Genomic DNA, 16,196 nt, shown 5'->3' on the forward strand with positions numbered 1-16,196 from the left:
TTCCCCTATCCTACTACTCTTATATTTTATGCCTGACTAATGCACCTAACTCACACACCCCTGAACAGTATGGGCAATTTAGCATGGTCAATTTACCTAACCTGCACATCTTTGGATTATGGGAGGAAACCCACACAGACACAGGATGAATGTGCAAACTCCACACAGACAGTCGGCCAAGGCTGGAATCGTACCCGGGTCCCTGGTGCTCAGAGGCAGCAGTGCTAACCACTGAGCCGCCATGCTGCCATTAGTGTTTATAGTGTTGTCACAGGCCTCCAATGCATTCAATGTTTGCTTTCTGAGCTTGTCTGTGTTCATATAGAAATATGAACAGATCAAGATTATGTGTAATCATATGTTAGAGAAATACAACAATGGTAAAAAGATTGCACAGAATACTATATCTAGTTTATTTGTTTAATACAGAAAGACTTAGATTCATGGAGTGCATTTCATGACCACAGGATGTCTGAAAGTGCATTACAGCTTTAAAGTTTTTTTTTGAAGTGCGTTTGATGAGGCAGATCAAGGCAGGACTTATAAACTTCATGGTCAGGTCCTGGGGAGTGTTGCCAAACAGAGACCTTGGAGTGCAGGTTCATAGTTCCTTGAAAGTAGAGTCCCACGTAGACAGGATAGTGAAGAAGGCATTTGGTATACTTCCCTTTATTGGTGCATTGAGTATAGGAGTTGTGAGGGCATGTTGTTGCTGTACGGGATATTGGTTAGACCACTTTTGGAATACCACATTCAATTCTGTCTCCCTGCTATCGGAGAGGTGTTGTGAAACTTGAAACAATTCAGAAAAGATTTACAAGAATGTTGCCAGGGTTGGAAGGTTTGAGCTAAAGGGAGAGGCTGAATAGGTTAGGGTTATTTTTCGTGGAGCATCAGAGGCTGAGGGGTGTCCTTATAGAGGCTTATAAAATCATGAGGGACATGGATAGGATGAGTAGCCAAAGTCTTTTTCCCAGAATAGAGGAGTCCAAAACTAGAAGGCATACATTTAAGGTGGGAGATTAAAGATTTGAAATGGAACTAAGGGGAAACTTTTTCATGCAGAGGATGGTACATGTATGGAGTGAGCTGCCAGAGGGAGTGGTGGAAGCTAGTTTAAAAGGCATATGAATAGGGTATATGAATAGGAAGGGTTTAAGAGGGATATGAACGAATTGTTGGCAAATGGGACGTGATGAGTTTAGGATATCTGGTCGGCGTGAATATGTTGGACCAAAGAATCTATTTTCATGTTGTACATCTCAATGACTCCATGATTTAGTCACTAATACTATATAGGACACAGAAAAGCCAACCTACGGGTTCCAAATTTCCAGAAACAGCAATGCGATAACAACCATATAATCATTTTGTGTTGCTGATTGAGGGACAAATATTGGGGGGGGCAGGATGTCAGCAGTAACTCTACAGCTCTTCTTCAAGAAAGGTGCCAAATTATCTTTTACATCCAGCTGAGTGCGCTGATGGGGCATTGGTTTAATGTCTCATCTGAAAGATTGTATCTCACAGCATCTCCTTGATACATTCATTGGAGTGCCAGTCTTTATTTTGCACTCAAGACCAGGTATGTGACTTAAACACTTAGTGTTCTGATGTAGAGGCAATGTTTTATCAATTGAACCATAACTTTTCGGTCTGCAATTCAGCTCAACTCTTGAATAATTTTCACTACCATGTATTCATTACTCTGTTAAACAGATTTCATATCCTAAGTAGTAATCTTGTGGAACAGATCACACATCTTAACAGAAACCACTACTGAAACCATTGTGAAACCTGGCAAGTAGTAGGATCCACAAAGGTCTGTGCATCTTCTTATTCAGATTACTGCCCAAATGAAAATTTCTCTCCATTATAATCGCAGTCACAGTTCCTTAGGCAGATTCTAACCTATACCTCATGCACCAGGTACGAGTCTAAATATAAAAACGATACTTAAATTGTTCCTTGCAACTCTCTGTGAGATTTATTCTACAGATTTGAATGATAGTAATAGACTTGGTGTATTATCGCTGGAAGATTAATCCAGGGACCCAGGTAATATTGTGGGGACATATGTTCAAATCCTGCCATGACATTTGGTGGAGTTTGAAGTTAATAAAAATCTGGAATTAAGAGTTTAATAATGACTATGAAACTGTTGTTGACTGTCAGAAAATTCCATCTGGTTCACCCTTGTCTTTTAGAGAAAGAAACTGCTATCCTTACCTAATTTGGCCTACATATGACTCTAGATCAACAGCAATGCAGTTGATTCTTAGTTGCCCGCTGGACATTTAGGGACTGGCAATAAATGCTGGTCTAATCAGCAAAACTCATATCATATAAATGAACACAAAGAAAATATTTGAAACCCGTCCATTGCATTACAGGCTATCTGGACCCATTGCTGATCATCAAACTCTATTTCATAACCTAAACAATAGTGAAATGGCAACAATGTTGGAGAAAAAAGCCACAAGTGACATTACCTTTCTCGCAGTAATCACCATGGTAACCAGGTGGACAGATGCATTGGCCAGTGCTAGGTTCACAAGCTGCACCATGTTTACAGTCACAGGAGCGAGCACAGACTGAACCATGAAACCCCAGAGGACAAGCTAGGAAACAAAGCAATGAATTACACAGGTCAAAATAACGCTCCACTAACAATTTAAAAATTTTCACACCAGTCTCTACCCTGTTTCCTGAAGGAATTCCACATACGACTGACTCAATAAACTCAAAATTTCTACACAGGCAACTCTGTTTAGGAGCAAGGTGCTGCATGGCAACAGCTGTGTATTGATTCCAATCAGGCAGGAGGATTGGTCACAGCCAGCTGTTTGGTTGAAATAAAATTGACTTTGATGATCAAAGTACTGAAGAGAATGTGAGTTTAAACTGTGAACTAATGATTCACAGCATTCTGGGAAATAATTAACAAGGTGACAAACTGCCAACATCTGTTTACACTATAAAAGCCACATGAATCTTAAAACACTCTGTAAAAAGATTCCAGTTGTTAAAGGTTGATTATTTTTCCATCAATACACAGACTTGAGACAGCCCCAGCCACACCAGATCACCCAAGTTACCAAGTCTCAAACAAGCCACTGCCAGGTTTTATGCATGTTGTTTGATTGTTAGGTGATGATTGTGTAAAATATTAAGCAACTTACTGTGTTCACACAAAGGGCCAAAGAAACCATCCAGACATTGACAGCTGCCAGTAAACCGATCGCACCTTCCATTATTCCAGCACAAACAGTCCAGCTGGCAGTTGGCTCCATATTTCCCCACAGGACAAGCTGAGTTACAAAAGAAAATCCTTCACTAAATATTTTGCCACAATCTTTTATACTTTCTCCAGAACAGAAAACATTCTCCTCTCAAAAGTATCAGTCACAATACCAGGAATTCACTTGTCACCTCACACACCTCATGACTTCCATGGTTCCTATCCCTCTCCCCATTCCTACTTCACCCATCATCCCAAACCACCAGTGAGCATTCCCATCTGCACACACTATTCCTGAAACCTTACCTCCACTCCCAGCACCATGTTCCACTGCACTCCCAGCACCATGACCCCCCCTAAATCCTAGAACCATTCCCCGCCACACCCAGCACCATTCGCCCCTCCCACTCCTAGCACCATTCCCCCTCACACTCATAACACCATTGCCCCTCCTACTCCCACCAGCATTCCCCCTCCACTCCTAGCATCACTCCCCCCACTCCCAGCACCAACCACCCTCCACTCCCAGCATCCTTCCTTCATTAAGAGCTGTGCTGCCAATGGCTCCTGTAATTTTGGTGATATCACTATGTAATCGATGACAAAAATCAGTGTAAAACAGTGCATTTAGAAATAACAGGAATGCAGAGTACTGGGCAAATGGTAAAATTCTTGGCAGTGTAGATGAATAGAAAGATCTTGGTGTCCAGGTGCATAAAACCCTGAAAGTTGCCACCCCGGTTGATAGGATTGTTAAAAAGGCAAAAGGTGTGTTGGCATTTATTGATAGGGGGATTAAGTTTCAGAGCCACATGGTCATGCTTCAGCTGTACAAGACACTGGTAAGGCTGCACCTGGAGTATTGCGTGTCGTTCTGGTCACCGCATTATAGGAAGGATGTGGAAGCTTTGGAAAGGGTTCAGAGGAAATTTACGGGGATGTTGCCTGGTATGGAAGGAAGGTCTTATGAGGAAAGGCTGAGGGAACTGAGGCTGTTTTCGTTGGAGAGAAGAAGGTTGAGATGTGACTTAATCAAGGCGTATTAGATAATCAGAGGCTTAGATAGGGTGGACAGTGAGAGCCTTTTTCTTCAGATGATGAAGGGGACATAGCTTTAAATTGAGGGTCGATAGATTTAAGACAGATATCAGGGATAGTTTCTTTACTCAGAATGACCTGCCTGCAACAATGGTAGACTCACAAATGTTAAGGGCATTTAAATGGGCATTGGACATATATGGATAATAGCGGAATTGTGTAGGTTAGATGGACATCGGATTAATTTCGCAGGTCGGCGCAACATCGAGGGCCAAAGGGCTTGTACCGTTCTGTAACATTCTATGTTCTATGTTCTAAATGAAATGATGTGAGGCATTTGATGGAAAATGCCTTCCCTTCTTATCCACAATTCATCGGGCACAGAGTCAATGGGTCAACACTATTGTTGCTCTTTTCAAGTTTCATTTTAGTCAGTGTAAACTAATATTACATTCCTCCCCCCCACCCCCCTCCCCCGATTTTAGTACTCTGAAATAAATCATAACTGATATTATGACACTCTTGAATAGATAAGATTTACTTCAATATAACACACTGATTTACATTATAGTTCTTATTTGTAAAATGTTACAATATACCTCTACCTCATGTTCATCCTAATGTTCAGTGAGATATTCGGCAACTCTTGCTTTAACATTCTACATTATATTTCATGCACTGTTGATGACTCCTTTATTATAGACTCATACAGAATCATTCACCATTAATTTCTTCCTCAAACGTCCAGTATTTATCTAAATCATTGACATAGTTACAACAATATTTATTGCCATTCATCCACTGTCTCAGTTCATATGTCTCTTAAAATATAGAATCTGCCAAAATAGATGCACATCTTTAATGAGTGAAGATACCTTTTTCACAATGGCGACCTGTCCATCCAAGTCCACAAGAGCATGTCCCATCTTTTGGATTACAGATACCATCATTCTGACAGGCACAGCTCTCCAAACAGCCTCGTCCGTATTTTCCCTGTGGACACACTGAATCAAAACAACAGCACATTAAACAAGTCAATCAGCAACAATTGCTCTAAAGCTGTCTGAACTCAGTGTCAGTCAGAATGTCATACCTCATGTCCAATAGATGCCTACCTTATATCATCAATGCAGAATTTGTTTCACCTCTTGCTAAATTTTAAAATTATTTTAGAGTTTTCACAGTTTAAGTGAGCTCCTGTACTGGTGAGCATAAACCATCTCGAACCTAACATTGGTTGGTCGAATAAATTTAGATGGGAATTCAAGCAGGCACTCCTTTCACTAACGTAGAAATGTGTTTTTATCAAACTGACAAATCTGAAGGCTCTGTTAATAATTTAAAGCACCTTAAGATAGCCCCTTGTTGAGTTTTTTCACGGTAAAATATTTGGGTGGCATTTGCAAGTTTTTCTGAATTATTGACTTTTGTGTGATGTATCAAGTAGCAACTCAGAATGATCAAATTATTTGTTACGTGACTGCTCAACTATAAATAAATGAATCTGTGTTATGGGCCTTGCACAGTTTATGATCCATAGGTTTTGTAAATTGAATCTCACAATCTCTTCTCAATTCAGATATATCAAAAGCTACATTTGTATTGTGAATATGATTTGGGTTTTAGAATAAATCACTTAACTGTACCTTTCTGGCAGGTAGAGCCCATTGTACCAGGCCAACAGTGACACTTGCCTGTCACTGGGTCACATCGACCTTCTTCACCACATGGACAAAGCATCCTACAATCTTTCCCATAATAGCCTTCTGGACAAGCTACAAAAGCGAAATATTTGTTCTGGTAAGTGTATGTTGTGAAATCTGAAATTCAATATTTAATAAGAACCAACAGAAGCATATTCACCCAAATATTTGGGAATAGACAGAATGAGCAGTTTTGTGCCTTTGGCTGACCCAATGCTTGAAACAACTGGATATATCCAGTAAGTCTCTTCTGGACTGGAGGCTCAGTGGATCACAGATATGTTGCTAACTCTGTAGGACCATATTTGTGGTATGCAATGTTACCTGGTAAGGTGCCTCACCAAGTCTTGAGTCGAGAAACATATACTCTTATTTGTACAATATTTTCAGATTTCATGACCCCCTTTGCAAATGAAATAAACTTGTGTTTATATTATTGCCTTCAAAACCTTAGGATATTTGAAGTACCCCACAGCCAATTAAATACTTCCAAATATGTTGTCTCTGTTGTAATGTGGACAAATACAGTTGCCCAATTGTGAACACCACAGTTTCCCAAACAGTTAATTTGTTTTTAGTGATATTGATTGGGGAATATATTTATTTGCCAGGGCACTGGAAGCACTCACGTGCTGTTTGTTAAACAGTGTCGTATGATCATTAAAGTCTACAGATAGGAGTAGTTAATTTTTAAGGATTTTGTGAAGATTTGTAGCTTGGGTGTGGATGCAGTTGTTGGTTTGCTCACTGAGCTGGCAGGTTGTCATTCAAATGTTTTCTCACTGTGCTAGGTAATATCTTTAATGTGACTTCCATGAAGCGTTGTTATTATACTCTACTTGATATTTATATGATCCCATCTGTTAAGGTGGGTGTTGTCATTTTCAATTTTGTTCTGCAGTGGTTTGTATATGGGGTCAATTTCAACATGCTTGCTGATGGCATTCCAAGTTGAAAGCCAGGCCCCTATGAATTCCCATGCATGTCTCTGGTTAGCTTGTCCTTGGATGGTTGCATTCTCCCAGTCAAACTGATGGCCTTCCTTTCTGCGTGTATTGAGATGAGAGAGAGTAGTTTTGCTATTAGTTGGTGTTTGCGTATCTGGGTTGATAGTTTTCTTCTGGTCTGACTGATGTAGTGTTTATGGAAGTTGTCACCATAGGATTTTGTATATTATGTTGGCCCTCCATGTTGTGGGTATGATGTCTTTCTTCCTTGTGTGTAATTGGTATAGTGTCGCTGTGGGGTGGTGTGCTACCATGATTCCTAGTGGTTGTAGGAGTCTGGCCTTTCTTATCTGGTCTTAATGTAGGTTAGGGTGACCAATGTATTAGGGCATACAATGACCTCTTGGGATTGTCTGTCTGATAGGCAGTGTGGAGGATTCAACTGAGGCATTCAAGTGTGCAATGGATGATTATATGAATAAAAATAACATTTAAGGGTATGAGGTGGGGAAAAGGCATGAGGTAATGTTGCTCATTTAACAAGCCAGTTCAGGCATGATGGGGCAATGGCTTCCTGCTGTGCAGTAACACTTATGTGATTGTATAAATTGATCTGTGTATACAGAGCACTTTGAGAATATGTAGGGCTTTGAAGAGAATTTCAAACTGGTTACAATGAACAGAAACTAAATACCAATACCTTCTGAATACTTTCTTGAAACAGAACTTCAGTCATTTTAGTTTACAATTTCTCTGGTGAGTTTTTTTGTTGAGAGAAAAACAGTACTCATAACAAATGATGTATAAAGCGACACATTACCGGCACTTTGTCATTTCAAATTTGACACCCAGGGTGAATCCAGTTCATACTAGAGGAATGAAGTGTACTCTACCTGCTAACTGTCAAAGTGTCATGTACAATGATTCTACAGAACATCAACTGACCTTAGTGATTATCATGGTAAAAACACCTTTCATTTATTAGAAAATAAATATTCTGCCTAATGCAATGGTATATATCATGCATGCACCATGGTAACTTGTAGGTACCTTACTAAAATGCAAACAATAAAATTGAGAGCTTATACTCTATGTTTTACAGCATATATTCACGCAATCAACAAACTACTGCACAAGGATTGGAGAGGGCTACAGTACAAAACCACATATCATTTGCATCACTTGTGTGAAACAAAGTCAAACCTCAGATTAAAACATTTCATTCTTCCTCCTACAATGTCAGCAACCTCATGTTTTCTCAAAATGGGAAGCAATAATGGACGAACATATAAAGCCATACCATCAGTATTTTTTTTACAGACCAATCCCAAATAACATGCCTTGAACAAAATCAGCACTATTCTTCAGAAGATCAAGTTATAGAGTATTGTAGGTACAATATATAGAGAAAGAAAAGCTCGCCGAACAGCCAATATTAACAAACTGGAAGCTACCTGATTAAAAATAGGAAGTTCACATGAATATTTTCGTATTTTCATCACAGTGTGATTAATTTCATAAATAGCTATGGTATTAAATTTCTGTCTTGCTATGCTCTCACCAGTGATTCCTTTTGGAAGGTTTGGACAAGGGTGACTTACTGATTGTGCAGTCAGCTCCGATAAAACCAGGAGGACAACTACAGGTTCCAGTTATAGTGTCGCATTGTCCCTCATTCTGACATTTGCAGCTCCTTTTACAGTAGGGTCCATAGGTTCCCTCTGGACATTCTGAAAGACAAATCTACTCTCTTACTGAACAGGACCGAAAGACTATTACAGCTCAGAAACATATACAAACCATAGGTAAGCAACAATATGTGATAAATACATATCTAATAATGAAGGTGTGAAACAAATAACTTTAGAATCAATTGAAGTTGTTGAATAGAAGAGAACTCCAGTAATTTTGCAACATAGCATTTATAAAATTTGGAAAAAATTCTGTCTAAAGAAACTGACAGATATCTTCCAACTAGAAAGACATCAATGAAAGTCAATGAATACATACGGAGGTCACAGCGGGTCCCATAATAACCAGGTAAACATGTACATTTCCCAGTGACAGGGTGGCACTCCTCATTCACTCCTGAACATTGGCACACCTGGTTGCAGTTCTGTCCATAGGTACCTGGTGAGCAATCTGGAAGGGAGAAGATATCAGGAAATGAAAAATGTTTTTCACAATACCAGCACTACTACCAGCCCAAGAAACAATTCCATCTAGTGTGATATTGAACAGCTCATGTCTGACTCAGAAGTGTCACCATCCTGTATGCATTGATGTAGAATCATAGCAAATAGGAGTGGGATGAGGTCATTCAGCCCCTCAACCTATTCCACCATTTGAATATGATCATGGCTGATCATTCAACTCGCGACTCTTCCTTCTTTCTCCCCATTCTCTTTGGTTGCTTTAGCCTTAAGAATTCCTAATTCCTCTAACTATTCTTGAAAACATTTAGTACTTTTTGTGCCACAGGCTCACCACTCTCTTGTGAAGAATGTTTTCCTCATCTCAGTCCTCAATGTCCTATCCTGTATCCTTAGACAGAGGCTCCTGGTCCTGAGCTGCATGGTCATCAGAAACATCCGCCCTGAGTTCACCCTGTCTACTCCTGTTAAAATTTCATAGGCTTCTATGCAATCTCCCTAATTCTTTGAAACTCAAGGTGAATTAAATACTAACCAATCCAGTCTCTTTAAATGTCAGTGCGGTCACCCCACGAATTGATCTGGTAAACAGTCATTGCACTCCCTCCACATCCAGAGTATCCTTCCTCCAATAAAGAAACCAAAACTGTACACAAAACTCCAGATGTGGTTTCACCAAGGCCCTGTGCAATTGCAGCAAGACATCTCTGCTCCTGTACTCCTATCCTCTCACTAAAAAGGCCAACACATCATATACCCTCTTCATTACCTGCTGCAATTGCCTGGTCTCAATGACTCGTATTCAAGGACACCCAGTTCCAATTGCATATCCCCTTTTCCTGATCAATTGTCTTTCAGATAATAATCTGCCTTACTGATTTTGAAAGTAATGTGGATAACCTCACATTTCTTTACATTATACTACATCTACCATGCATTTACTCACTCACTCAACTTGTTTAAATGACAGTGAAGCATCTCTGCATCCTCCTCACAGTTCTTCCTCCCACCCAGCTTTATCTTCTATGCAAACTTAGAATTATTGTATTTAGTTTCATCTAAATTATTAACATATATTATGAATAGTTGGGATCCTAGTCCTGATTCCTGTGGTACCCCACTACATACTGGCTGCCACTCAGAAAGTAGCTCATTGTTCGTATTTTGTTTCCTGTTTGCCAAGCAATTCTCTATCCATGTCAGTACACTCCCTGCAATCACATACTCTTTCATTTTACAGGTGGGACCTTAGCAAAAGACTTTTGAAAACTTAAGTCGAACATCGAACATAGAACAATACAGCGCAGAACAGGACCTTCGGCCCTTGATGTTGCGCCGACCTGTGAGCTATGCTCATCCCCCTACACTATGCCATCATCATCCATGTGCTTATCTAAGGATTGTTTAAATCTCCTTAATGTGGCCGAGTTGACTACATTAGCAGGAGGGCATTCAGCCACATTAGGGAGATTCACATTCAGAGATGCTTCACAGTCACTGGCTCCCCCTTATCCACTCTATTATATGCTTCCTGGAAAAAGTTCCAGTAGATTTGTCTTTTCTAAACCCATGCTGACTCTGTCCAACACTGTCACTGCTCCAGAGTCTATTGAATCTTGAAACATGATCAACAGTACATTTACAATTCCTAGGTCCATTTACTTAAGTGCTCTAGGATGCAGATTACCAGGCCTTGGGTTTTGTCAGCCTTTAATCCCATTAATTTTCCCAACATCATTTTCCCTGCTACTACTGATTTCCTTCAGTTCCTCCCTTTCACTAGACCCTGTGTGTTCCCCAACATTTCTGGGACATTATTTGAATTCCCTTTGTGAAGACAGAAGTAAAATATGTATTTAATTGGTCTGCATCTCTTTGGCCCCATTCTAACATCCCCTGTTTCTGACTGTAAAGTACCTACGTTTGTCTTGATTAATCTTTTTCTTTTCACATACGTTTAGAAGTTTTTACAATCAGTCTATATGTTCCCCGCAAGTTTACTCTTATACTCTGTTTTTCCACTCTTCATCAATTCTGTTGTCCTCCTTTGCTGATATCTAAACTGCTCCCAATCCTCAGATCTGCAATTATATTTGGCCAATATGTATGCCCTTTTCTTGGATTAAATTCAATCCTTAACTTCCTTTGTTAGCCCTGGTCGGACCATCTTTCCAGTTTTAGTTTGCACTAGACAGAAATTAACAATTGTCATTCTTCCATGAGCTCTTAAAATGTTTGCCATTTTCTGTCTGCTATCATCCTTTTAAAGAATGTTCCCCAATTTATTACAGCCAGATCACACCTCATAGCAATGTAGCTTCCTTTGTTTAGTTTCAGAACTCTAGTCACAAAATCAACTACCTCACTCTCCATCTTAATGAAGAATTTTACCATATTATGGTCATTCTTCCCTAAAAGGCCTGGCAGAGCTAAATTGCCATTTTTTTTCCTTCTCATTACACAACACCCAACAGAATGGCCTGTTCTCTCATTGACTGATCAACTACTGATCCACAAAACTATCTCATACACACTCCAGAAATTCATCCTCTATTGTTACTGATTTGATTTGCCACATCTATGTGCAAATTAAAGTCACCCATAATTACAGCTGTAGGTTATTGCATGTGTCTCCAACTTTCTGTTTAAAACCTTCTCCAATGTTACAGCTACTAGGGAAAAACAAGGGCTGCAGATGCTGGAAACCAGATTCTAGATCAGAGTGGTGCTGGAAAAGCACAGCAGTTCATGCAGCATCGAAGGAGCAGGAAAATCGACGTTTCAGGAAGGGCTTTTACCCGAAACATCGATTTTCCTGCTTCTCGGATGCTGCCTGAACTGCTGTGCTTTTCCAGCACCACTCTAATCTAGAATGTTACAGCTACTATTTGGGGGTCTATATACAGCCTTCACAATTGCTTTGTGCCCCTTCTTGTGTCTGGACTCTACCCACACAGATTCCACTTCACCAGAACTGATATCCTTCCTCCAAATGTTGCCTTAATGTCCTTTTTAACCAGAAATGCTATCCCATCTTCTTTTCCTCTTTGTCCTTCTTAAAAATTGAATACCTTTGGATATTCAGTTCCCATCCATGGTCACCCTTCAGCCATATCTCAGGAATCCTAACTATATCATACCTGTCTATTTTGCGAGAAATATATTGTAGTGCTCTACACATTAAGACACAAGGCTTTAAGAATTGCCTTTTAATGTTCTTAACCACATTCACATTATTTGACACTGTGACCCTGTTTGATTCTTACCCTTGAACTTTGTGCCTGGAACTTTACAAATTTCCCATTCTGTCTTGTTTTTGCCCTTGTTTCCCCTCTCTTCTGTCTCCCTTTATGGATTCTCATCCTCTACCATTTTAGTTTAATCCTTTCCCAATTGCTTTACTGAAAACACCCCTTATAATACACACAAGATGAAAGAGTTCAGTTTTTGAATCGTAGAATCCTTACGGTGTGGAAGCAGGCCAATCAGCTGATTGATTGCACTCTGAACTTCCAAAGAGCATTCCACCCAGACCCACCCCATCCAGTAACCTTGCATTTACTATGGCTAGTCCACCTAGTGTGCACATCCCTGGACACTGGGCAATTCACCATGTTCAATCCACCTAACATGCACATTTTTGGATTATGGAAGGAAACTGGAGCACCCAGAGGAAAGCCACTCAGGCATGCAGAGAATGTGCAAACTCCACACAGACAATCACCCAAGGCTGGAATCAACCCCAGGTCCCTGTGAGGCAACAGTGCTAACCACTGAGCCAGTGTGCCACCAAATAGTCCTGATCAGCACTAATTATCAAGCCTATTGCATTTTCATCAAGGTTGGATATGAGTCAAAGATTCTCTATATAGTAACTAGCCATGATTATGCTAAGATTATTTAAATATACTCAGAGGCTAGTGATTTTTGAGAAGAGTTGTAGCTCAGATTGATGGTAAGTATCTAAGTTAGCTCACTGACTTCCAGCTAATTTACGTACTTATACTCAGATATTCTAATCTCCAGTGTGTGGGGAAATACATAGCTGGGCTGGGATCCCAAAACCCATTTGTGACATAGCTGTCTCTTCATAGCAAGCAAAGACTGGGTGGAGGTGAATTCAATAAAGGAATGTCAATTGTTGATTATTATTATTATTTCGTAAGATATATAAAATCACTTAACATGAATTCAAGGACACAATCTGCACTCCAACACCAATTGAATTTGGAAAGCTTTAAAATTCAGCTATGGATCTTCACTGATGATACCCGAATAGATTTGACAAGAGCAGTAAATATTTATTTTGGGCTCAGTAGCATGAAGACAGTGAATGTAAGTTTGGTATAAAGTTAAAGTTTACATCCAGAGAAATTAGCAAATTAGAGCCACGAAGGTGTGAACAATACTGCGTGACCATTTCATTTTGTATTCATTTTCATTTTGCAATCCCTTCTTTTAACATTGAAACAAGAAACACAAACCTTTCCTCAGCCTGATGCAAACTGGGGCAGGTCAGGGTAGGAGTAAAATTTCAGTTTAATCAGTGGTGTAAAACAGCTGGTTCTCGATCAGTGGCCAGTTACACACAATTGGTGATAATCAATCCCATTGTAGTCAATGAAATTAAAGGCCTGACACTGCATAAGTGTTCTGCTTTCTTTCATTTCATGATTTAATACACTTGTATAATATCAACCTGTAATTTGCCTTAAACAAATGAATCTTTTCATTCTTCATGTTTATATTTTCGTGCATTAGGTAGAATCCTGGTAAAATATTAAACATGGAGAAGACTGGAAAAAATTCTGTAATATTTTATATTATTTTTGCATCTGGATGACTACATTGTAACTTCTCTAAAGTTGTTGTTATTTTTTGGAACCCAAACCTACAGTGAAGTTTGGTCATTGACGTCCTACTGCCTGGCAAGTTTACTTTTATCCAAATAGCAATTCCTTGGCTTGGAAATGGATGATGTGGATGTGCCAGTATTGAACTGAGGTAGATAAAATCACCAGGTTATAGTCCAACAGGTTTATTTGAAACCATAAGCTTTTGGTGGACTTCACCTGATGAAGGAGCAGTGCCCTGAAAGCTTGTGACTTCAAACATGTTGGACTGTAATCTGGTATCATGTGATTTCTGACTTTGGAAATGGATAAGAACTTCTTTTTGAATGCTTCAGGAACACAACAATTAATTCTGATATTAAGCAAGAACAAATGTATATTTGTTTACTTCCATAACTCTAATGTTAACTGGGAACCACATGCTGTCACTTAGCATACATCTTTATTATTAGACAGAGAAAACTGACATAGCCGATTTCAATCGGCAAAGCATATCATCAACTTCCTTAAGTATTAAATAAATACGCCCTTGTTCAAGAAGTTACACTTGGAACATTTACTGCCTCCTTACTTTCTTCACAACCATTGCCAGTGAATCCAGCAGGACATCCACATTCCCCAGTCACATGGTTACATGCAATGCCAGGGTGGCACTTACAGCTCTGGCCACAGTTCTCTCCATAGTAACCAGGCAAACAAGCTACAAGAGAAAGAAAGCAAGAAGTATCAGACTCTTGTAATATATATTAATAGGTGTTTTAATGATCTCGACATGAGAGACATTGCATTTGAAAGTTGAATAATTTATTTTCAGGCCAATAACTCCCACCACTTTCCAGTCAGCTAAGACATAGTTAAATGAAGAGTATATCTAGCTAAATCCAGAAAATCACCCTTCCTGAGGTTTCTCTTTTGGGAATGCATCACAGTGCTTTGATGAGCCTGTTTAAAGTTCTAACCTGCATTGATTAATATACTAAGTGTGCGTATAAAGATATTGAAGTTTTCAGATTTCAAATTAAGCCACTGATAAGGCAACAATATCAAGAGTCCTTTCTAAACCAAATTTAAATGGATCTAAACCGGTGCAAAAGAAATGCGAAGGTAGATTTAAGAAACGCAACAGTGGTTTCTACAAGTTGGTGTTTTCACTGCACTCACAATTTTCTATCTTATGACATGAATGAATGGAAAATAATGCAAGGTGTGCACTGGCCCATGTGCCTAAAACTCATGAAATGCACAGGCCTTCTTTACCACTTTGAGCCAGTCGAACTGACTCACAAAGTGTAGCTGATAAGGGGACATTACAGAGTTTTTTGAGCTTCGATGCCAGGGCTAGCAGGTTACATTTGGCCTTGGGACTGCAGTTCAAACATTTTCCATTTTCGAAGTAACCAACCTGTGGGCACTAAGTGAAAATACAAATTGTAGGTGTATGGATCCCATTTAGCTTCAAGATAGAGAATGTCTTTCTTCAAGTAGCCTGAAATGGATTAAAACTTGTCTTTCAGAATTGAAGCACAAGTGCCTTAGACCTCTGCATCATCCAAGCATGAAGAGCATTGGTCACATAGAGACACAACTCTGCTTAGTCTTTCCTCACCTTACTGAGGTTCAAACAATTTAATCTAAATATGTATAAAACAATAATAAAATGATGGTATTTATTTATAAAATCATGCACCACCAATTCACACTTATCCAGTACCTGTATGTACCTAAATGCACCTATTACATCTATCATCTTGTAAACTAAAACTGACATTACAGCATCTTATTATTTTGTCCTATTCCACACCAAAGTGCAAGCCTGTTACATCTCTGGAATACAGAGGTCTACAATTGATTAACTTCAGGCACCCAGCAGATAACCTCACCCACCAGAAGAAAGATTGAGAATTTAGACACATGCTACCATTATTTACCAACCACATATAGGAGCATTGTGATTACAACAAGCCATCTAAATTGCAAGTGCATTCCAATTAATTAAGTGTTCAAATGACTTATTTGTCAGAAAGAGAGTGGATACTACAATTTACAGAATAGGAATTACAGGTCACAGTCAATGCTTTAACCATTGAGAAAGTACTTTGTATGAAGTGGAGGGAAAAACTATTAATGCCCAAAAGGGCACAGGAGGTCAACATGTGGGGCACATACCTGTGATTTCTGCAAGAAGGAAGCACTGGACTTGAAAAAAGTGGAAAGCTAAACACTGATAAAGCACAGATAAATGCAACCCATAAGGAAACTGC

The 16,196-nt window shown here is 39.4% G+C and overlaps 1 protein-coding gene across 1 annotated transcript in view; it reads right to left on the reverse strand.

Moving 5' to 3' along the window:
• LOC122556083 (uncharacterized) overlaps positions 1 to 16,196 on the reverse strand; it is a 303,614-nt gene that overhangs the window by 7,228 nt on the left and 280,190 nt on the right. The window contains exons 29-35 of the mRNA XM_043702517.2: positions 14,507 to 14,635; positions 8,940 to 9,071; positions 8,531 to 8,659; positions 5,926 to 6,054; positions 5,155 to 5,283; positions 3,183 to 3,311; positions 2,493 to 2,621 (exon numbers count right to left, since the gene is read on the reverse strand). Of these exons, the coding sequence (XP_043558452.2) occupies positions 2,493 to 2,621; positions 3,183 to 3,311; positions 5,155 to 5,283; positions 5,926 to 6,054; positions 8,531 to 8,659; positions 8,940 to 9,071; positions 14,507 to 14,635 (906 nt within the window). The remainder of the gene's footprint in view (positions 1 to 2,492; positions 2,622 to 3,182; positions 3,312 to 5,154; positions 5,284 to 5,925; positions 6,055 to 8,530; positions 8,660 to 8,939; positions 9,072 to 14,506; positions 14,636 to 16,196) is intronic.

Source organism: Chiloscyllium plagiosum, unplaced genomic scaffold, assembly GCF_037043375.1.
Source record: "Chiloscyllium plagiosum isolate Xiang-an unplaced genomic scaffold, Cpla_swu_hap1 HiC_scaffold_13, whole genome shotgun sequence".
Classification (NCBI taxonomy): domain Eukaryota; kingdom Metazoa; phylum Chordata; class Chondrichthyes; order Orectolobiformes; family Hemiscylliidae; genus Chiloscyllium; species Chiloscyllium plagiosum.